This window comes from Chanodichthys erythropterus, chromosome 19 (assembly GCF_024489055.1).
Source record: "Chanodichthys erythropterus isolate Z2021 chromosome 19, ASM2448905v1, whole genome shotgun sequence".
Taxonomy (NCBI): domain Eukaryota; kingdom Metazoa; phylum Chordata; class Actinopteri; order Cypriniformes; family Xenocyprididae; genus Chanodichthys; species Chanodichthys erythropterus.
The window spans coordinates 7022951-7048173 of NC_090239.1; the positions used below are offsets into that span (position 1 = coordinate 7022951).

At 35.9% G+C, this 25223-nt stretch overlaps 1 protein-coding gene across 4 annotated transcripts in view; it reads right to left on the reverse strand.

The window, feature by feature from the left end:
* The window catches only part of ttyh2 (tweety family member 2), a 66680-nt gene that overhangs the window by 2859 nt on the left and 38598 nt on the right, over positions 1-25223 (reverse strand). Inside the window, exons 4-14 of one of the 4 annotated variants that reach the window (XM_067369368.1) lie at positions 17780-18000; positions 15357-15452; positions 14240-14312; positions 9520-9589; positions 8798-8853; positions 6243-6347; positions 4181-4273; positions 3915-4057; positions 2636-2821; positions 2281-2359; positions 1731-1757 (exon numbers count right to left, since the gene is read on the reverse strand). In XM_067369368.1, the coding sequence (XP_067225469.1) occupies positions 1731-1757; positions 2281-2359; positions 2636-2821; positions 3915-4057; positions 4181-4273; positions 6243-6347; positions 8798-8853; positions 9520-9589; positions 14240-14312; positions 15357-15452; positions 17780-18000 (1149 nt within the window). The remainder of the gene's footprint in view (positions 1-1730; positions 1758-2280; positions 2360-2635; positions 2822-3914; positions 4058-4180; positions 4274-6242; positions 6348-8797; positions 8854-9519; positions 9590-14239; positions 14313-15356; positions 15453-17779; positions 18001-25223) is intronic. The other 3 variants (XM_067369369.1, XM_067369370.1, XM_067369371.1) reach the window with 3 other exon arrangements.

Genomic DNA, 25223 nt, shown 5'->3' on the forward strand with positions numbered 1-25223 from the left:
TTTTTTTGAACTCTTGGGGCGTGGAGCACGATCTTTAAAGGGCCACACACCCTGAATCGGCTCATTTATAATGATGCCCCAAAATAGGCAGTTAAAAAAATGAATTAAAAAAAATCTATGGGGTATTTTGAGCTGAAACTTCACAGACACATTCAGGGGACACCTTAGACTTATATTACATCTTTTAAAAAAAAGTTCTAGGGCACCTTTAAAGTCAGAATTGTGATGTAAAAACTCAAAATTGCAAGAAAAACATCAGTTTTTTGTTCTCAGAACTGTGAATGAAATGTTGGACTTTATAACTTGGAATTGCAAGTATATATCTCTCAGTTCAGAGGAAAAAAGTCAGAATTGCGATCTAACTTTTTTCCCCTCAAAATTACAAGTTTATATATCCAGTAATTCGCCTATAACTCACAATTGTCTTTATAGCCTCTCTCAGTTCTGAGAAAAAAGTCAGAATTGTGAGATATAACTTTGCCATTCTGACTTTTTCTCTCACAATTGCGAGTTTATACCCTGCAATTTGACTTTATAACTCACAATTGGGAGATTATGGCCCTGTTTCTACTTGGTATTAAGATGCGTTTTGGTCAATCGGATCACAAGTAGACGAGGGAGACACATTCCTGTTTACTCCTGGTGTCTCTTTTGTCCATTTTCGATCACTTCTGTCCTGATTTCTTTGATGGGAGGGTCTGTGGACGGGTAAATGTATGGGTTTTTTCAGAACTTTCGATCTAATGGACGAAATAAGTTCACGCAATTCACATATGAACACGACTGGAGATGACGAAAAAACAAGCAGCTTTCATTTCTGCACTAATATCTGTAAAAATCAGGAATGGTGAGAGAACATTGTGCTTGGTATGTTTTTCGTTTTCAAACTAAACTTTTTAAACTTTTTCAGCCGTCAAAATTTGAATACCGCGTCGCTAGCGCGCTTTCCATAATGTTTACGCATTAGGTCAGTAGGCAGAGAGTAGGCGATCTTTTGTGGTGGTTCGAACACATTCAACCACATAGCGTTTACACTACGAAAGCAATCTGGTCAAATGCGTTTTAGACTACCTCTGGAAGTGGTCAAAAATGGAAAGCTCAAAACGTTTAGAACCCGTTTACACTAATATTTAGCGTGGTCCACTTGTGATCCGATCGACCAAACTCATCTTAATATCAGGTGTAAACAGGGCCTTTATGTCACAATACTGAGAAACTCGCAATTGCAAGAGAAAAAAATGACGCAATTACCCTTTTTATTTCATATTCCCTGGAAGAAACAAGCTTCCATAGATTACTGATTATACCAAGGCAGTTTTATTTATTTATTTTTATCTAGTTAATATCTAAAAGACTGTAATTTTGTCATCATTTACTCACCCTCATGTCACTCTAAATTTATATAAAGTTATTAGCTGACAAAAGGGTTTTTATGGCATGCTAGTGACCAGACAACACTACAATTAAACATAGAATTAACTAAATAAATGCTCTTGCAAAAACATCCTGACCTCCTAGCAATAGGGGGCGTGCTCTACATAACTCATCTGTGTCTAACATACAACATGTGTAGGTGTGTCTATGAGGATCCATGCCAGGAGTGAAAAAGGGAAAAATCACCCAAACAAAATGTATTATAAAAACAAGGAATGAAATAACAGAAAAATTGGAGGGAAGTTCAGATAACAAAGGGACTGAGACAATAATACTGCAATCATACAGCAACTTACGCGGTTTATATATGGCTGAGAGTAAAGCTCCAAAAAGAATTTTTTTTGTTGTTTTTTTTTTGGTTAAAATAAGAAAAAATAAGAACAGAAACATACAAACAGAGAAACATACAAACAAACAAAGAAAAAACGTAAAAGAAGCTATTAGCAGAAGACAGTACAAAGCCACTAAAGAACAAACAGATTAAGATTCGAAATAATAATGATAAGAGTTTAAAGTCAACATGAAATCAAACTTTAGCCCATTTACTCTCACTTTATATGCTTGTGGGCTGCTTAATATTTTTGTGGAAACAGTGATACCTTTTTTTCAGGATTCTTTGATGAGTAGCAAACAAAAGAACAGCATTTATTTGAAATACCTACTGAATAAAAGTAATAATTTCTTAAAAATCGTGTACAGATGGTCAATTTTGGTTTCGCGTTGACTTTAAAATATTGCGTTGTTGTTTTGAAAAAAGGTTAAATCTTTGGTGTAAATTACTGTCACTGTGTAAACATGATGTATGTGTGGTCATGAGAAGGACCGGGCCGCTGGAGCCCAACGCACCGAAGGAGGAGGAGATCCCCTCCCGATCAGAGGCACGTTCTCATAGCGCGGGTTTCCACCAAACAGCGCAGACTGGTTCCTGACAAAACAAGACAATGATGAATAAAAGGAGAAAGTGATGGTGAGTGTTCAAGACAGACTGAGAAATGAGAAAGGAAATAAGTATTTTAGAAGTAATACAGTGAACTTCATCTAATACTCTTTTAAGAAAAGAAAATCGATCAGCAGCTCCCCTTTATTACACCCAAAAAGTTATTGAATTAAGCTGTCACACAATATTCAGACGCATCCATCTGAAAACAGGAAATCAGAGAATATGAAAAAGAATAAATCAAGTTTAAAGGGTGACTCTTACATATATTCTGACAGGGGTGCGTTGGACACGGCCTGTGTCGGAGGGTGCAGGCTGGTCTGGCTGCCCATGCTGCTACTGTAGCTGCAGAAGCTGTGCATGTTGCCCTGGTGCGGATGGTGGGACGTTATTCGCCGGCTCTGAGGGTTAAATGGGTCCCCGTCATCGATGTCGTCGTAATCTCTATCTCTGTGGATAGGGAAAAGAGAAGCATTGTATGCTATAGTATACACTACCCTTTAAACATTTGGGGCCGGGAAGATTTTTTACTCTTTCTCCAACATTGACAGAATTTTCCATCATTTATGAGATAACGTTTCCCCACCATCGACGGGCTTTATGTTATAAAGTAGGGGGCGCTTTTACACATCTTCTGAAAGAGTATAGAATCTCCAGATCAAAACACTGGCAAAAAAGGAGCAGAAACAAGCTTATGCACAAAAAAAAAAAAAAAATGTTGCTTTTTTAATGAAACGTACCCAAATTCAGGAGTTAAGAATGCATGAAGCTAGAATGATGCACGATTTTGTTTGTTTGTATTGTTTAAAAACAGAGGCTATGTTCTTTCTTTTGATATATTGCATATTTGATATGCAAATATTCCTACAACAAAATATCCTGGGGGCCATTAACTTTTTGTGAAAATTATAAAAAACCCTGACGGTGGCTGGCAACTTTTTTTTTTAAATGTTGAATTCAACATTTAAAATGTTGAAAGAGTTAAATGTTGAAAGTTTCAAATGTTGAAAGAGTTAAATGTTTTTCAAAGAAGTCTCTTATGCTCACCAAGGCTGTATTTATTTGATCAAAAATACAATAAATATTGTGAAATATCACAATTTAAATTAACTATTTAATTTTAACATTTCTTTTTTTTTTTCAAAATTTTCAGCATCATTACTCCAGTCATCAGTGTCACATGATCTTTTACAAATTTCTGCTCAAGAAACATTTCTTCTTATTATCAATACTGATAACAGCTGTGCTGCTGCTTAATATATTCGTGGAAACAGTGATTTTTTTTCAGGATTTTTTGATGAATAGAAAGTGAAAAAGAACAGCATTTATTTGAAATATAAAGCTTTTGTAACATTATAAATGTCACTTTTGATCAATTTATTCCTGCTTCTGGAGATCTTTCTTCATGCAACGGCTCTTAACAGACCTGTAACTTTCAGTTGACTCTCAAAGAACTTAATTAGCTAGTTTATGTATTGTTTGATTACAGTTCAGTGCACTAGAGTCAATGTGTGTGAATGTGCGTAATGTGTGTGTACTGTACCTGTTGGCAATCTGTCGCCACGCTCTCGGGATGGCGCACAGCATGACTGAGAAGGCACAGGCCGCCAGCAGAGAGAACAGACAGAGATACAGTAACCCCTCCACACCATCATAACACACACCTATCAGCGCATCCAGGTAGTCCTGCAAACACACACATGCCACAAGAGATTTAGATGCACTTTACTAATTGCGGAAATCTCACTAGTCGTGCAGTATCATATTAGACAGAAGCAGGTGGAATGTGTAAGAGTGCTCGCTCGCTACCTTATTGAGTCCTCGGCAGTCTAGAAGAGCAGTGAGCTGATGTAAACCGGCCTCTGAATTATTCAATAGATGCTGAATACTCAATAAATCCCTCTGAAAAGAACCACACACAATATATATATATATACACACACACACACACACTAAGCATGTGACAGTATCAAATTTTCATGTTGCGGTTAATTGATGAAACTTTTATCATGGTATACGGTATTATCAAGATAATACTAGTTTAACAGGTTTAAGAACTCTTTGTAATAAAACAAAACAACTCTGACTGAAATTTTCAAACAGATTAAAATGCAAAAGTATTAGGCTATAAAGAACAACAGATAACACTTTACTCTATTTAATGCACTAACTAAGATTGAGCAATAGCTACATTTTTTACAGAAAGTGTTATTTTTTGTTAATGTTAGTTTAGAAAACAACTGATTATTGTTAGTTTTATCTCAGGTCCATTAAATAAGTTATTTTGATTTTAGTAATGTTATTAAATAGTAACTAAGAAATTAACATTAATTAATAATAATTAATACTTTATAAGTATTTTTATTGTCAGTTTAGTGATAATGAATTAACATGTTAACTAATGAAGCTGTATGTTTTCAAAGTTTTACTGAACAATAACCAATAATCAGAACATTTCTAATCATTAGGGCATGTTGTAGTCCAGATGAAAATATAAAAATGTTTAGGTTTGAAAATAAATATCCTTTTTAGTCTTTTTTAAGTATTCAGTATTTGGTGCTGTGATGAACAACACTGAGATTACAAAACAATGAATGGCTGTTTGAAGCATTTTAAAAACTTCACTAGCGCAGTTACTTTGTTTGCACGGTTTCCGTGGTAACCGCTGCACGCTGCTGTGCCATCAGCGCCCTCTGCTGTCAGAGAGTGAACGCGCACTTTCATTCAGCTCGTCTCCTTCACTCGTTCCGCCATGTGCTTCTCGTGCACGTTGGGATTGTTTACATCTGAGCGCGTGTCCTTTTGACGCAGAATACAGCGGTGTTGTGCATTTTATACGATTGATGGGTAAAGTATTCTTAATTGCCTTATAAAAAATTTATAATTGGTAATAAATTATTATTTACGGTATTCTGAAGTGCCGACGATTACAATATTGTGCATATTCATTATCGCGATTTATCGCATTACCGAATATCGGCACAAGTCTAATATACACACACAGTATCTCACAGAAGTGAGTACACCCCTCACATTTTTGTAAATATTTTATTATATCTTTTCATGTGACACCACAGATGAATTGACACTATATGAAGAGCAACAAATATTTTTTTTCAGATCCTCAGAGAGTTCTTTGCCATGAGGTGCCATGTTGAACTGCCAGTGACCAGTATGCGAGAGTGAGCGCGATAACACCAAATTTAACACACCTGCTCCTCATACACACCTGAGACCTTGTAACACTAACGAGTCACATGACACCGGGGAGAGAAAATGGCTAATTGGGCCCAATTTGGACATTTTCACTTAGGGGTGTACTCACTTTTGTGGCCAGCGGTTTAGACATTAATGGCTGTGTGTTGAGTTATTTTAAGGGGACAGCAAAATTGCGTAATACAGTAAAAACTACAAAGTAAAACAATATACATGCTTAACTATCATGAAAATAACATTTATAACATTTCATATGTATATGTATCTATAGTAAATATAAAAAAAACATTGTCCAAGATTACATTTTTTTTTTTTTTTTTTGCTACACATTTTAACTATGATATATAAAAAAACAATGTAATACTGTAAAAAGTAGAACATAAAACAACATATGTGCTTAACTGTCATGGAAATAATATTTATTTATTAATTTATTTAGTTGGTTAGAGTGTGAAATGTGACCTAGACATATTTTTTGTGAAATGCATAAATATTTTGTATGAATTAATTGTAGACTTATGCAATGTATGCAATGCAAGTCATTTTGGGTAAAACTGCCAAATGCATAAATGTAAATAAATACCACAGATTCTACTGAGACCATATCTCATATGCTTCTCGTAACTATATGCTTACTGTCCTCATGTACACTCACCTCAGCTGTGGGGAACAGAGGCACTGCAAATTGCAGGAGACCCTGTATCTGGATCTGCATGGTGGTCAACGATCTCTGGAAGACAGTCAGCGACTGCAAAACAAACTAATTCAGGATCAGTTTGTTTTGTTTAAGGGCTAACAATCTCAACATTAACAGTTCACACATCACAGGTTTGGTTCTAATGTGCAGTTCCACTTCCTACCAGCAGAGAGAGAAACTGCACCATCCACAGATAAATAGAGCTGGATATCACTACGGTCAGCTCTCAAATCTATATAAATGACCGAAAGGAAAAAAAAAAAGAATATGCTTAGGTCAAATAAAAAAAAAAAAAAAAAAAAAAAATGAAAGTAAATAAAAGATTGTGTCTGAGGATGATGATTTCAATAGTATATTCTAGGGATGATAATTTTTGAATTACAATAATGAGATTTTTCTGTGATGAAAATAATGCATGGAAAAATTATTTTCTGATGAAATATGACCCAGGTTTTTGTTCACAAGATTCACCAGAAGGTGGAACATCAGATAAACACATCTAAAACCTGATTAAATTAATCCACTTTCTTTTTTTTCCTTTTTCTTTTTTTTTTTACAATTTCCACCCTCTTCTCTTGATGTGAGAGTGAATTAATTCACTGCGAAAACAGAGACCACACATGAAAAGAAGAACTACGCAACTAAAAAAAAAAGTGACAGTGACACTGTGCAAGTCTAAATATACACCAATTGGAAATTAAACAAAGATGAGACCAAGAACAGAACATAAAGAGAAGGGAATATGATTAAAAAAGGCCAGATATTTATCTCATTACAAAAACATTTTCATACATTAAGAGCTGATGATTCTCTACAGACTGATATTCCTTTCTGTTTCTACATAAATGTCATGCTCTTGTTATGAACATCTTTGCTTCCCTTTCCCTGTGACAACTCTATTGATCCAAGAGAGATGTCTACAGTTACTCTGTTATAGCAAGTCAAGCTGAACTGCAGCAAGCTGAGATGTAGGACACTGGCCTTTTACTGCCTGACCTAAAAACCCTGAGACGCTGAGAGACAGGAAAAGAGAGGGAGAAAGACACAGAGTCAGGGAAAGCGTAAAGTATGAGAAGAAGGAGATCGATAAGTCAGTTGCAGTTTGGAATCGAGAACTGATTCCACCTGGCCTTTTCAAAACCTAAATACTGTAGAGAGCATTTTAGGCATCAGTTACACTTCCAATGAGAACACTGTTACAAAATGTAACAAGGGCAAATTTTAAAAAGAATTTATCCAAGATGGTGGATAAAGCATAAGAAATGATTAGTACAAAATGTAATTATAATTAATTCAATATAGAAAGGTATTGATAAAAAAAATTGTTTAATCTAATTAAAAATTTATTATTTTACCAAACACTTGTGTGTGCAATGTATTTTTAAGCCTTTTTCCAAAGTTGGTCACTCATGAGGTTATTTAATTTCCTATTGCCATGAAAAAATTAAATATGATTTGTAAAGTTGCAGTCTGAAATGAATGTGATGGGAAAGAATAATACAAAAGATGTTAAATGCATGTATTTCACTGACTCGCTCACTGACTGACTCACTGACTCGCTCGCTCACTGACTGACTGACGGACTCACTCACTCACTCACTGACTGACTGACTGACTGACTGACTGACTGACCGACCGACTCACTCACTGACCGACCGACCGACTCACTGACCAACCGACCGACTCACTGACTGACTGACCAACTGACCGACTCACTGACTGACTCACTCACTCACTCACTCACTCACTGACTGACTGACTGACTGACCGACCGACTCACTCACTGACCGACCGACTCACTGACCAACCGACCGACTCACTGACTGACTGACTCACTGACCAACTGACCGACTCACTGACTGACTCACTCACTCACTCACTCACTCACTGACTGACTGACTGACCGACCGACTCACTCACTGACCGACCGACTCACTGACCAACCGACCGACTGACCGACTGACTGACAGACTGACAGATTGACTGACTGACTCACTAACTGACTGACTAACCCACTGACTGATTGACTGACTGACTCACTGATTCACTGACTGACTGACTGACCGACACTCACTGACTGACTGACTGATTCACTGATTCACTGACTGACCGACTGACTGACCAACTGACCGACCAACCGACTCACTGACTGACTGACTCAATGACTGACCGGCCGACTCAGTGACCGAATCACTGACTGACTGACCGACTCACTGACTGACTGACTGACTCACTGACTGACTCAATGACCGACCGACTGACTGACTGACTGACCAACTAACTCACTGAACGACCGACTGACTCACTGACTGACTCACTCACTAATATATGGTTCTTTGATTTAAAAAATCTTGCTTTCTCCAAAGTACTAAAAGATTTGTTAGGAAATTTATATAGATCAGTAAAATGAAAATCAAAATAGCATCAATAGATTCCTTATGATTCACATCCCTACAGGTGATCATTTTTGGTGAGGAATTAAAGAACATAAAAAGTGCAATTAACCATAGTACCTGCTGAAACGGGTTGGGGAGAGTCTGGCTGCAGTACAGGTAATAATGCACAATATCTAGAAAAGAAGAGGACAAAAGAAAGTGCATTACGAACACCATGACATCCAGACCAAAAGAAAGAAAGGGAAAAAAAAATCTTGCCAATCTTGGCAAAATTTAAAATCTTTCTTTCTTCTTTCTTTCTTATCATTATGATTAAATGCACCTTCTGATGCATGACATCCACTATACAAGACAGACGTCCAGAAGCCATTTTTAACCATTCAGGGTGTGGCGTTAAATTCATTTTCAGATGAAATATTCCTTTAAGTCTTGCTAGCTATGAAAAAGCAGCCTCTGAGGAATGATTTTTTTTTCCTCTGGGATGCTCCGTCCTCAAGCACCTGAGGGAGCTTCTGTCTGTCTGGTAGTGCAGGAACATATTATGGCTGAGAACAGGATTAAAGTTACATAATCACAGGAATGGCCATTTTACAGATGTATTCAGTCATAGTGATTATGGAGCAGGATTAAAGGTCTCTCAGATTAACCCTTTAAACTATTCAAGCACTTGATAGTGTAAAAATGCCATTTCATGCAAATTTGGTTCACTGAAGAACCATAATCCCCATTCATAAAATGAGATTAAATGAACCGGCCATGACTCTGTATATGTGTGCGTGAGTGTGTGTGTGTGCGTTCATGTCTGTTTTTCATACATTCAGAATAAGAGATACACTTACCTGAGCTGATTATGTCTTTTGTTTGGTTCATCAGAAATTTGTCTGGCGCAACACAGAAGTCACTTGTACCCTAGACCACAAAACACACATATAAAAGAAAAAAGGTGTATGTATGTATGTATATATGTGTGTGTGTTTAATATATAATATAATATAATATAATATAATATAATATAATATAATATAATATAATATAATATAATATAATATAATATAATATAATATAATATAATATAATATAATATAATATAATATAATATAATATAATATAATATAATATAATATAATATAAAATATAATATAAAATATAATATAAAATATAATATATACAAGTCCTGTGATGGTGGAAAAAATCTTATTGACCCCAAACTTCTGAATGGTAGTGTATATATACATTCAATAAATATACCGTTAAAAATGCTTGTATAATTGTATTTCAGCTAAACACTCCTGTTACTGCAGGATGTTTGGTGCAATAGGTGAAGGGACATAATTTGACAGACAGGAAGTACACACAGGTGCAAACACACACTCATATATTGCAGACTTGTAGAATAAACTCAGAGGTCTAAATAAAACAGCTATCTGTCAGACAGGAAGGAATGTACAACATGAGTCACATCACACAGACTTCACACATTCTGTATAGGCAACAGTAAGTGCTGCAGTGCCGATACTGTACAACGCTATAATGTCTATCTAAGGAAAAAACAGTCATGCAGAAACACAACATGCACTCTCTGTCTGCACATAAACATCCTCAGGCGGTGAAAGGAACATATATTTCTGTCCACAATACATTTGCATTCAACGATGATATAATTGTTCCATTCTATCAGTAGCGGTTTCTCTGACAAGGCAAGAAAAGACAAAAATAAAATCATAAATAAATACAAATAATAATAAAAAAATAAAATAAATATTAAATACATAAATAGATAAAATAAAATAAAAAATAAAATAATAGTGGTAACAGTGACAACTAACTGACTTCTTGGCCGTCAATGATGCTACTGCATTCTATATTTGAAATTCCTCAGGTGCAAAGAAACCTAGGCCTTTATCACATGGCAACTCATTAGGAGCCTTTTTTTCTGCAGTAATACATGTCTATCAACTTTAAAACATTTCCCTCATCCTGTCTCAGAGCAAGGAAGTTTAAAGTCAAGTCCACATCCTGTTGAACTCCTGAGGCTCAATACCTTGTGTTATGCATTAATTCATTAGCCGTGAAGACAGGATCAAAGCCCTGTGTGTCTGTGTCTAACGCCTGAAGGAAAGATGAGTTCATTATAGCGTACTGAGCATGTCCACTGATGCTGAAGAGGTGGTACATCTACATTTCTCTCTTAATGAGCTGATAGGGGAAATATTTGCAACCTGGAAGTATGAACTAAATTAGTCACACACAGAGAAACATAAATCGGTATATCTGTAAACAGAACATGGTGTGCCAATGAGTGTGTATTTCAGTGTTTTTTCTACAATGTTTCTAACATAACATTATTAATTAAAAATATTTTTTGTAACATATTGTATTTTTTTTAATATATAGCACATAATTTTAATTCAAATTTTAGTTTAATGCAGACTATACTAGTAATATTAGTTTGCTTTTGAACACAGCCAGTGAAAACAGCACAATGGAAAGTTTCCATTCTTTGTTATTTCTGAGTCCCACTCTCTCTTTCTCATCATATTCAATTCAGGCTGCAAACTCACATACACACACACACACACATATATATTGTAACTCGGGATGTGAGTTTGCAGCATATATTGCTCTGGACTGTGTACATTCATCAGTGGGAGAACATCTGTGCAGGAAACCCTTGTGTATTAGGAAACAGATTGGCAAGTATAACACAAGAACAGTACTTTCTCGCACAGAGAAATCTCTCTTTCCACACACACACACACACGCACGCACACACGCACGCTACAGGTTCTGCTGACAGACTATTGATTTTTCCATACTGTTTGCTTTCTTTGTGGATATAATTGGTTTGTGGGCAGCTGTTTAAATGCATTCATAACCTGCCAGTTAGAGTTAGAGTAGGAGAATAACTGGGTGAGTGAGTGAGAGAAATTGTTTGAAAGAGAAAATAGAGAGGATATAAGAGTTCTGCGCCTAAAATAGAAGCCTTAAGGTACAAACCCGATTCCAAAAAAGTTGGGACACTGCACAAATTGTGAATAAAAACAGAATGCAATGATGTGGAAGTTTCAAATTTCAATATTTTATTCAGAATACAACATAGATGACATATCAAATGTTTAAACAGAGAAAAATAAGTTGATTTTAAATTTCATGGCATCAACACATCTCAAAAAAGTTGGGACAAGGCCATGTTTACCACTGTGTGGCATCCCCTCTTCTTTTCTGCAAAAGTCTGCAAACGTCTGGGGACTGAGGAGACAAGTTGCTCAAGTTTAGGAATAGGAATGTTGTCCCATTCTTGTCTAATACAGGCTTCTTTGTTGCATCTTCCTCTTTATGATGCGCCAAATGTTTTCTATGGGTGAAAGATCTGGACTGCAGGCTGGCCATTTCAATACCCGGATCCTTCTTCTACGCAGCCATGATGTTGTTATTGATGCAGTATGTGGTCTGGCATTGTCATGTTGGAAAATGCAAGGTCTTCCCTGAAAGAGATGACGTCTGGATGGGAGCATATGTTGTTCTAGAACTTGGATATACCTTTCAGCATTGGTGGTGCCTTTCCAGATGTGTAAGCTGCCCATGCCACACGCACACATGCAACCCCATACCATCAGAGATGCAGGCTTCTGAACTGAGCGCTGATAACAACTTGGGTTGTCCTTGTCCTCTTTAGTCCAGATGACATGGCATCCCAGTTTTCCAAAAAGAACTTCAAATTTTGATTCGTCTGACCACAGAACAGTTTTCCACTTTGCCACAGTCCATTTTAAATGAGCCTTGGCCTAGAGAAAACGCCTGAGCTTCTGGATCATGTTTAGATATGGCTTCTTTTTTGACCTATAGGGTTTTATCGGGCAACGGCGAATAGCACGGTGGATTGTGTTCACCGACAATGTTTTCTGGAAGTATTCCTGAGCCCATGTTGTGATTTCCATTACAGTAGCATTCCTGTATGTGATGCAGTGCCGTCTAAGGGCCCGAAGATCACAGGCATCCAGTATGGTTTTCCGGCCTTGACCATTATGCACAGAGATTGTTCCAGATTCTCTGAATCTTTGGATGATGTTATGCATTGTAGATGATGATAACTTCAAACTCCTGAGAAACTCCTTTCTGATATTGCTCCACTATTTTTCGCTGCAGCATTGGGGGAATTGGTGATCCTCTGCCCATCTTGACTTCTGAGAGACACTGCCACTGAGAGGCTATTTTTGTACCCAATCATGTTGCCAATTGACCGTTCGCAAAGACCCTCCCACTTTTGTTACTGTTGCTATGTCCGACAAGCGATGCCGATCTCTTGCCACACATGTTCTCACGCAGTGAAAAATACATCGCGGAACCGATCATCTCTTCCTACAAGTTCATTTATAGCATCAAATAAACATGAATGAACATCATAAGGAAATTAAGGAATGTTGTTTTAATCATGCAAAGATGTCAGTACACGCCTTTTTTCAATTTCAAGTCCACATATATTAATCTGCTAACTCCCCTGACTGCTTTGTCGGACAAAACGGCGGATTCGGCGTTATGATTGGTTAGATCGCCTGTCAATCAAACTCCTGGCGAAGGGTCAATTGACCTAATAAGTTGCAAATTGGTCCTCCAGCTGACTTTATATGTACATTTAACTTTTCCGGCCTCTTATTGTATAAAAAAAAAAAAAAAAAAAAAAAAAAAAAAAAACATGAACAGCTCATCCACACAGCCAGATTTAATGCAATTCATTTGATTTGATATGAACTAATTTGATTGCAATGCACTAAACTCATCTAAGATATCGACAAAATGTTGTTTTGGAAGTAATGTCTGATTCAATCAAAGTCACTAGGTGTTTTTAACCGAAGGTGGCCCTCCATTCTTACTTAATACGCATGCCGTCATATTAAGCAATGCAAAAAGAGATTTGGACAATGCTTGTGAGAGCTCAGCTTTTAAAGTTTGACAAATTGTATAAATAATTTTATTTCTTTTCATATCCAAAAAGACAAACCAGAACATTCCTCTCCTAGGGTCTTACTGAGACCCAACTATTAGTGTGTGAATATGAAGAAAAGGTTACAAGATTTGGTTTTACTAAACTAGAAAAGATCAGAGACCACATGTGAATCGTAAAATAAGAGAAATCCAACAGTGGTTTCACATTCCTTGCACTTCCTTTTATTTCCCCCTCCTTTATTGATGTGGTTTAAAGAAATCCGCCACATTTCACTCTTTTCCCAATAAACACATAAACCGCAGTGATTTTGATAGCACACACGCCCACATCAAACGCAATAAATTGGAAGTTTATCACCTCCTTCAGGCAAGCAGACAGCAGTTGACTAGTATTTGTCATGCTTTGCCACATAAACAAGCTTTTGATAGCGATGGACTCTGTTTGACCCGCCTCAAGTGCATATCAAAACCAAATAACATCACATACACACTATGATATGTAAACACATGCAGTGTTTTGGATGGAAATGGTGATAATGTGTTTGTCTTGAATTCTCCATATCTCAGATAATGGTCTGAACAGATTCATCGACAGGCTTGTTGGCTGATACTCACTACAGCAGTGGCCACATCAGCTCCGAGAGACGCCCAACTCAGTATCAGAGTCAGAACCCCGAACACCATCATCCTGCACACACACACCATAAACAATACAGTATAATAAACAATTATGGTACTGTGCTGGGGCGCCACTTGACGCCCAATGTAAAATCCAGTTGAGAAACCAGTTAAGAACTAAAGTATGACAATATAGGTGTTTAATGCACTTAACATAAAAACTAATGAAAACTAATGGAAAATAATGCACAAATAGAAACAAAATCTTAATTCTGCAAATAATTAGGCCTACCATTTTTGGGGTGAAATGGCCTTGTTTTGGTGAGATTCAACCAAGCGTAGGTATAGAACAGTTTGTGCTTTGTGTGCAAGAAATTTGGGTGGACAGACCCACTCTTGGCTAATTGAGCTTATTCCACATATTTTGTCCCCCATGAATATTTCTAAACAATGATTTTGTACCATATACACCATCACTGAGATCAATTTAAAATCTTTTTCATACCCTAATCCCTATGCTTCTATCAGAGTGCAGAACACACTCCCAATGCTTTGAATTATATTGAACATGACAGCAGGCGTATTATGTTCAGAAATGCACTGTGGTAAAAACCAGCTGATAAATAAAAACACTTACTCATGCCTAACCTATTAGTTTCCTTTTAAATTTGTCATTTGAATGAGAATTGTAGTAAAACTCAACATTCTGTCCTTTTCAGGTGTACAGCATTACTTCAGAAAATCCTTTGAGAATGAGGAGAACATTTTATTTGTTGTTCTTTTCTCTTTGATCTTTCTTTAATTAACTTTTAAAAGGGGGTCATATCATAAATATTTAATTGTTTTTCTTCCCTGGATAAAGTTTCTCCAACAGATAAAGTTTTTTTCATCCCCAATCTGAACCTTAAAATGAAACATTTTGCTTATTTTCAATAAACAGTCTTGGAGAGGATGTTTTCTGAATGTTACAGGATTATCTTGATAGTACAATGAACTTTAAAAGATCAAGGAAATATGACCTCTTTAAAAATTTGAGGGCTCTTCTATGACATGCCACAAAGATGTCTTTATTTCCAGTATTTATCAGTGTAATGTAATGTAGGTTTGTACTCACGTAGTAAGCAGCCAGCGGGATTGCTTGGCCAGACCCAGACAAGCAGCAAGACAGATGACCAGATCCAATATTAGTATCAGGAGGTATGTCAACCACCTTCAGAAGAAAAAACAACCAGCAGACAGAGATTTTTCATAAGCAATGAAAAAACATTACATGTCATGATATGAGATGCTGGAGAGAATATAATGGCAAGTTTAGAAACTATAAACTGAAATCCCTGGTTTAATGTCCTTTAATGTCTGACTTTTCACACTATAAATGTAAGAGTGAAACTGTCTCTTCATCACTCCAATTGACACATTATTTGTTGCCGTTTGACATTTTTCCCTTCAAACAACTGTTTATAAACAGTGTGTAGTGTTTCAAGCATGTGAATATGAGGCATTGAGCTGATTGGTTGTCAGTTGCTAACTAACTTGATAAGCCTCTTGAAGTCATAACATTCTAACACAGCACGGTTTCACAAGTTTGGCAAGGCCATTTGGGGTTAACAGTGCAAAAGCGATGCTAACCCTGTTCCGGATCAGGGATTTATAACCCTGGATAAAAAGCGCCACTAACCCTTCTTCCAAATTACAAGTGTGAAATTTTCCTTTACCCAGGGTTAATAGCAGGGTTCAGAATGACAACAACCAGGGGTTAAAGGATTAGATCACTTTCAAATGAAAATGAGCACAAGCTTTACTCACAGGTTTACTCACAGGTGTATATGAATTTTATTCTTTCTGATGAACATAATCGGAGAAATATTAATGAATATCCTGACACATCCAAGCTTTATAATGGCATTGAACGGGACCAATGAGTATGAGCTGAAGAAAATGCATCCATCCACATCCATCCATCATAAATGTGTACTCCACACGGCTCCAGGGGGTTAATGAAGGCCTTCTGAAGTGAAGCGATGCATTTGTGTAAAAAAAATATCCATATTTAAACAAGTTATGAAGTCAAATATCTAGCTTCCAACAGACCGATTTCTGTATTAAACGTACAAAGAAAGTGTAAATTGGTGTCATATGTTGAATATGGAAGGCAGTCTGCTGGAAGCTAGATATTTTACTTTATAGATTGTTTAAATATGTTTTTTTTTTATATTACACAAACGCATCGCTTCACTGTATTAACCCCTTGGAGCACACGTTTATGATGGATGGATGTGGATGGAAACACTTTCTTCAGCTCATACTCATTGGTCCCGTTCACTGCCATTATAAAGCTTGGATGTGCAGGATATTTATTAAAATTTCTCTGATTATGTTCATCAGAAAGAAGAAAGTCATATACACCTAGGCTGGCTTGAGGGTGAGTAAAGCTTGGCCTAATTTTCAATTGAAAGTGAACTAATCCTTTAAGTGCAGTGTGAAAGCCCTTTTGAGTGGAAATGTTTCATTAAATGCAAAATTTAAAAATTTCAATTTATTTTCAAAATGACAAACTAAATCTCTTTGTTTTCTCAGCTGTTTCACATAGACCAATTAGAGACATGTGATTATGCCTCCTGCTTTTCAGATTTTCTAAAGATATTTCAACAGAATCTCAAACTGTTCTCAAATCGATCAAAGTCTGCAATAAAATACAATAAAACTCTGAACTCAAACATGTTTCAGCAGATTCAAGACTAAGTTATTTGAGCTATGCTATCCACATTCACATTATACCCATCTTTTATGTCAACAATTATTGTTTCATGCGTGTCATTTTTATTTTTCCTAAAGACTTTTAGGGTGCATATACTTATGTGAAACATGACCAAGACTCTAAGCTATGAAAGCAAAATCTCTAAGTGATAAAATCTTGTTGGTGTGTGTGTGTGCTGGCATGGCCACTCCAGAGAGCTCTTCGTCTCTGAAAATAATTCATAATAGATGAACAACTTCTATAGGTATTAATATTTCATATGCTGAAACGTCAGAGGAGAATAGATGAGTGTGTCTCTTCCTATAAACTACCCATGCAGACACATCCACATTATCACTTTCACATGTCAGCTTTATTAATATGCCTCCTATCAAAGATTAACTTTTCTGGCAACCTAAACTAAAGAATTGTGACATCATCACTTATCAACCTGTCATCTGCAATGTCGAATGATGACAGGAATATAAATCCAGCGCTGGCGGATGTTTTGATGAATGACCAGCAGTGAAGCTGCAGCAGTAAATAACATGTGATCTAAAGTGTCTAACACAAGGAAATGACAGACTGTACACATGCAGTCATGCATTAGCAGTTGATGGACTACTAAGATGCTTCACTCAACCACACTTAGCAGAATATGAGAAGTCAAGGACAAAATACTTCATAATGATTGTTCCTGCTACAAAACAAGGGTGGAAAAAAGACCTGCATTCCACAGAAAATATAATACAGGAGAGGTACATTATGGTAAAATTTAAAGTGGCAGCTCTCATCATTACCTGTAATACTCCACATATGCAGTCTGATCAGCTATGGCAGCCAGGTCTACTTTTGCCTTTTCCCAGTCAGGAAGCCCCAGTAATTGCTTAATGATGTTGTCTGACATCTGTTGCATGAATTGCAGTGTCTGCACAAAGTCTCCCCGTGCGGCAAAGATCTCGCCCAGTCGAGATAAGTGCTCATTTAGGCTGCTCTGCATGCCTCCCATAGTACCCGTCACCTGTGAGAGTAAATATCATTGTTATTTCTATTGTAGAAATATTTTGATAGGTTTATAATGACATTCTACCATTGAAAAAGGGTTTTAAGGAAATTAATATCTTTATTCAGCAAGGTGCATTAACTTGCATTACTTGCTATTCATGAATGAATGAATGAGGCATTCATCAAGGATCTTTAAAAAAAAAGGTATCATGGTTTCCACAAAAATATTAAACAGCACAACAGCATATTAGAATGATTTTTTGAAGGATCATGTGATACTGAAGGCTGGAGAAATGGCTGCTGAAAATTCTTTGTCATGACAGAAATACATTTATTTTAAAAACAAATTATTTTTTAATTGTAACAATATTTCACAATATTGCCATTTTTACTGTATTTTGATCCAATAAACACAGCCTTAGTGAGCATAAAAGGCTCACATCTCACCAACACCAAACTTTTTAACAGTAGTGTACTTCATTGCAACTTTAAAGTCGTCAATAATTTTATCCTTTAAAACTCATCTTTCATCACCAACATGACATATTTAAACATTTTTTTATTTTAAAAAAAAAAAAAAAAAAAAAAAAAAACTTTATGCCTTAAAATAGCTTGAATGTAACTCTACACCCTAGCTTCATTTAATACACATGTGTATATATGAATGTACAAATTATCCCCGCCTCCACTCACTCACACCAGCTCAGAGATCCACTCGGTCAACTTTAATGAGATAAACGCTGCATGATGGTATGGCTCTTTACAATGTCGGACACATAAAGATAATTAATATAATTAGCCTTTTGCTTGACTACATTATCAAACAGCTAATAATGTACTGCTAATGTTGCACAAACCATGTTCCGATTCGCCGTCTCAGAGTCAGACAGCTGCCTTTTCTTTGGAAACACTTTGAACAACTTCAGTCGTCAGTGGAGAAAGGCATATAGTTCATCATAGCATAGTAATATACATCATATACATATAGTTCACCTGCTAGATTGCTAAATGTAAATTATTTTTCCATATCAACAGAAAAATATTCCAGAATAACCTAACTTCTTGAGACTCCTCAGCTTCAGATCGGTCATAGTTAATGATATGCTAAAGCCTGCCTGTACATTGACAGGATTGGTTACAAGGTAGTTTGTGGCGTAAGAAACACCAGCGATTTCAAATTGCAATTTTGAGACCATCTTTGGTTAAGGAGAAATTACTCAGCAATGGTGTTAACTCATGAATTTGGACATTGTTTGTCTTAAAGCATATTAAAAACACCACAGAGACATATAAACAACATTAAAAAGTTGATTTTCACCACAGGTGGTCTTAAAGTTAGGATTTGACTAAGAGGTATGTAAAATTGGAGTCTAAGTGCAGCCTAAAGAGACATGCCACGGTCTCTTTTGTGATCAAAAAAATTGACAAGAAGAAAAAAAAAAAAAAAATTACTCAATGCTTTTTGCAGAATCTTACAGACTCCAAAATACTTCAGGTTATTTACTTTTCATTCCTGAAAAAACCTTGAGATCACATTTAAATCATCAATTCAAAATGCAAGTAATTAATTGAAAAGCTTTTAGAATTCACACTGTTAATTTACCTTCACAATCTGTTTATCTAGATAACATGCACATAAAATGCAGAATAAATAGGAACACAAAATACATGATGTCCTTCTTTACACAAACTCTTATCCAATATCCTTCCTATTTTAGCCACATTAAGCAAGTGAGAAAGTACTGCATGAGGAAAGGGCCTGCTCTAAAAAGAGTAATTTTCTGTGCAAACAGCCACAAAGAATCTAGCCAAATTTGTGTTCCCTCATCCTTTCTCATAGACCCACCCAAAAGTTTCATTAAATAGAGTGGGTTATGCTAGAAAAAAAGAAAACAAATGAGTGCATGTACATACAGCATTTTTAAAGTGCAATAAAAGCTAAAAACAGCACATGATCAGGGGATTCCCAGACAAATGCTCTACATCCTGAAATCAAATACTCGTGGCCAGACTCAATTCCCAGCAGCCCTTCTTAGGGTTATGACATCACTATTCAAGAGTGTAGTGATCTCATACCCAAAGCTGTGAGAAACTCAATTCCCCATTGATTATCTAGTTTGACCGGACTCGTTTTTCATGCGATCTTTGATCTCACAACAGCGACGCATTCTCTTGAATCCTTTCATCTTCTTGAAATACACAAGTCCTGATGGGTTTTTTTTTAAGGTCTGAGGGTGATTGTGAGTTTCAGAAGAACCTGCACTGAATATTTTGTATGTTTCCTGGGAATAGCGAAGTTTATTGTGTGGCCTCCTCAGTGGTGTGTTTAATATCTTTGCTGAATGTAATCCAATAATGAACAAACACTAAACATCTCTGAACTGTATTTCTTAAGCCACTGCTGTAATGCATACGAGCAAGCGGTAAAGATACGAGACCGAGATTTTTCTCCCAGCGCTGCAGCTCTAATTGATTGTCTCTGGTTTCTGCAGGCGCTTAGCTTCTGCAATTAAATTTGAATGGGAGAGTTGAAGCGTGAAATGAAACACAAGCACTAAGTGGTGCTGCCTGCTCTATATCCAGATATGATTTTCTATTTCTCCATTAAATTGGGGGGGGGACAGTAAGACAAAAAGAAAAAAATGAAGGGAGCAGAGAGAATACAAAAGGGAATGATGACCTTACTACTTACAGGTCTACTTCTAATAATGGCTGTGGCAATATCTGGGGATTTGCTGGTGGAACTAGTTCAGAGGTTCTCTAGATAGTTACTGAGAACCAAAAATGAACAAAGACTAACCAAGGAACAAAGACTGCAAGGAAGTTTTACGATACAAATCAGATGTGACTCTTATGAGCAGCGGTGTGTTGAAACTTGAGCTTTTTAGGGTTCAAATCCTGTCTGACTTTGAAGGTGAAAAAATAAATAAATAAAAATCTCAGGAACTCAAGCACAACAGTCAAATTCACTTTGTCTTCAAATTCACCTTCAGCAAACGTTTGATTAACTGCCTCATGGGTGATGGATAAACAGCTCTCAGCTCCACAAAAGTCTTTTTCTATCAATTTACTCTTGCAGTTAACTGAAGTGTGTGTGTGAAGAATATCAAGAGAATTGTGGTTATTTTCCTGGGTGAGACTTTCAGTGAGTGTTTGGGGTGTTTGAAATGGTAAGCATCCTACAACTTTTCCACCAACCACTAGTAAAAACTTTCATCACTACAGAAAAAAGACCTTTCTTTCATATTTTAACACGCTTCAAAAGTCCCACCCTATTAAATATAGTCTAAATATTAGGATATTGCTTTAACTGCTAATCATCACATGATTTACAGTCTGATTAACTCTTTCCCTGCCAGCGTTTTTTTTTTTTTTATAAAGTTGCCAGTCAGCACCAGAATTTTTGATCATTGCAGAAGAACAATTTCATGTGATGTGTCATAGTTAGGGCCCTATAAAATCCGTTTTATTTTTTCCCCAAATTCCGTTTTATTTTTTCCCAAATTCCGTTTTTTTCCGTTTTAATTTTTCTGGATTCCGTTTTTTTCCGTTTTATTTATTTTTTGACTCCATTTTAATGGTTAAATTCAATTTTAGTAATCAAAAAGCATGTCTAACTTATTGAAATAATTAATCTTGTCAAATTTACCAACAATTTAATAAGTTTAACAAAAATAAATAAATTATTTAGGGCCCTACGTTTTATTCTTTCCCCTCAAATTTTATTTTTACCAAATTTTGTTTTCTGGATTCCATTTTAATGGTTTAATTCCATTTTAATAATCAAAAATCATGTCTAATTAATTGAATTCTTAAAAACAACAATATTAATTAATTAAAAAATATATTTTTATGATTTTTTTTTTTCTTCATAAGTTCTGTTGTGTATTTATTTTTTTCTGGCATCAAATGAATCAAATGAACGCATACCATTTAATTTATCTTTTAATCATGAAATTAAACTTTTTTGTCAAACAATGTGCTGCACTGCAATGAGCTTTACTGTTAAAATTAAAAAAATGGAAGAAACACTGAGATTATTGTTTAAAATATATTTTAATAATTAATTATTTTATCTAAATTCTACTGTACAAAAGTGATACGTTTCTGTCAAGTTAAATCAAACTTTTATTTTGACGGTTTGCCTAGAGCTTTGAGTTTCTCTGTGTTTATGACAGTAGTTTTCTCAAACGAAGCGGTTAAATGCTGATGAAGTGACTTTCGGACGAAAACACTGCGAGTGTCGCACGTGCTTCAGCGTGAGGTAAATTAAACTGCTCTTCCGCATCATTCATTTCAGAGGCACACAGGCATGCAGGATTCATGTTTAAATAGTCTTTCTGCAGTTTAATATTCAGTCACTAGTCTATATCGCGATTTAATTTACGTGTACTGACCTATGGTACTGACCTGTTTTTAATTCATTCATCAAAAATTTGTCAAATTCCGTGACATTCCGCGTTATATAGTAAATTCTGTTTTTATGACTGGATTCCGCGATTCCGTCCGCGATTCTGTGATCGCGGAAATTATAGGGCCCTACATACAAGTGAAAACATGGATTTCCGGAAATTTCCCGGAAATGGCGGGGAAAGAGTTAAAGGTTTAGTTCACCCAAAAATGAAAATCATCCCATAATTCACTCACCTTCAAGCCATCCTAGGTGTATATGACTTTCTTCTTGCAGTCAAACACAATCAGAATTATATTTAAAAATATTCCATCCATCATAAAAGTAATCCATACAGCTCCAGGGGGTTAATAAAGGCCTTCTAAGGCAAAGCAATGCGTTTTTGTAAGAAAAATATCCATATTTATAACTTTATGGACTATAATCAATAGTTTCAGGTAACGGCCGTCCACACGCTCATGAGAGAGATGAGTTCTGGCGTATGATGTTGGATGTAGGAGTAGTGTTAGCTTAGGTGAGAGTAGAGGCCTCTCAGGCTTCAAACAAATAGGGCTGGGCAACAAACTCAAGCTCCTCCAACAGTTCTCTTTAAAAATTCTCGTTTTAGACTTCTAATTCATGACCGTGGTTTGTTTTGCTCTCTCCACTGCACTTTCATGTTCATAAATACATCATGTGTCAGGTCAAAATTCACTCTTCTGCCGGAATCGACTTGCATATAGAAGCCAGTGATTCTAGTTTACAAAGTTATAAATATGGATATTTTTCTCATAAAAACACATTGCTTTGCTTCAGAAGGCCTTTATTAACCCCCTGGAGCAGCATGGATTACATTTATGATGAATGGATGGATGTGCTTTTTTGGGCTTCAAAATTGCAGTTACTTTTCACTCCCAAAATAAAGCTTGGAAGTTATTTATTTTATTTTTTTAAATAACTCAGATTGTGTTCTGAAAGAAGAAAGTCATATAAATCTAGGATGGTTTGTAAATAAATAATCTTAATTTTTGGGTGAACAATTCCTTTAGAAACAAAATGAGAAAAAAAAAAAGAAAAAAAGAAAGAAAATGCAAATACAATAGAAAAAGAAAAATGGAAAAAAAGAGGAAAAAGATAAAGATAAAGAATTCTACAATTCTATAAACTCTTGTTTTTTTTTTTTTTGTTTTTTTTGTCAGCCTTGAACAGCCAAGAGGGGCCAGTGAAGGGCCAGGGGCCGACAGCAGGTTAATATACACGTGTAGGGGTCTAAAGTGGCTCATAGTCCTGCACCTGGAGCCCAGCCGACAGAGCTCAGGGCTCAGTCAACCCCCATTCCACAGGAAATAAAGGTAGTCTATAAATCACAACTCTGTCAAACAGACTCTGCCTTCAAACCATTTTCCTCCATGTTTTTTGAGCGAGTCATTTTGAAGCCTTTAGCCTAGACTGAAATGTCCACAAATGTGACAATTTAATCTATGCTGTCAAACATTTCACTGACTACTTTTCTCTCAAAATTTAAACTCTGGATAAAGTTACACTTGAGGAAAACATAAGTATGGTTAAGCAGCTGGCATGAGTTCAGAAAATCCCAGCATTCTATTCAAAGTGTTAAAAAAAAAAGTGACCTTCACAAGCTGAGAGGACGGTACAAAATGACCCAGTGCTCTACATCATGTCACACCGTGCAGAAAACAAAGTTATTTATGGAACAACAGAGCTCTGGGATAACATTCTGTTATATTATAGCCGCCCTCATTAAAAAATGTTAAAATATTATTTTATTTTCCTGTATTTACTACAAAATTATCGGACAGTATTACAAAAATACAGTTAATTTAACACGTTGACCTTTTATGGGGCATGGTTGTCACAATGACCATGCTGTTTATTGACACTGATTTTAGAAGAATAAAATATGAAAATATCTAAAACAGTAATATTGAAAATTTACGGAGCCCCTAAAGGGACATGGTGGTGTAAAAAATATGAGATGGGAGTAAAATATTTTTTCAATGCTTCTGTGTTCTCTTGCGTTCCCCCGAGAAACTCAAAAGGTTTGCGATCGAATGCAAAGTTTCACAGGGGAACGCAAAAAAATCTGCAAAAGGGTTGATGTTGCATTGACATATAATGTTTCCTCCCATCTCATATTTTTTTCCATCACCATGTCCCTTTAGGGGCTCCATAAATTTTCAATATTATAAATAAAATAAATGTAAAAAAAAAAAATAATATAATTAATATAATTAATTATAATAAATTAATAAATATAATTAAATAAATAAAAATTTATCTTTAAAGCTACAATATGTAAGATTTTTGCAGTAAAATATCCAAAAACCACTATGCCAGTGTTATATATTTTGTTCAGTTGAGTACTTCCAATATCCCAAAAGTTTCCAATTATTTGTAAATTGTGAGAAAAATCATGATTTGAACCAAGGAACGAGACATGTGAGGAGTCGCCTGTCAATGGCGTCATATCCGCCTTATTTTCAACCATGGAAACACTAAAAACGCTTTAATATATTACATGTTTTAATATACAAGGGAACAACTGTTTTCTTACATTTATAGACAGAAAATGAATTACAGTTATATAGCTCAGCATGTTTAGTCTTATTGTTTAAATCTACTTCTCTTGATTTTCCGAGAGTAACATGCTTTTACCATGCCTCAGAGAAAAACACTATTTTGTGAAGTGGTAATACAGCAATTTCTCCATCATACATTTATCACCACAAGCCATCCAGCATTTAATGTGATATTCTAAAATCGAGAACTAGCTTACTGCAGGTGAAATCCACATTTCACAAGAATCCGCACTCAAACTCGGCACCATC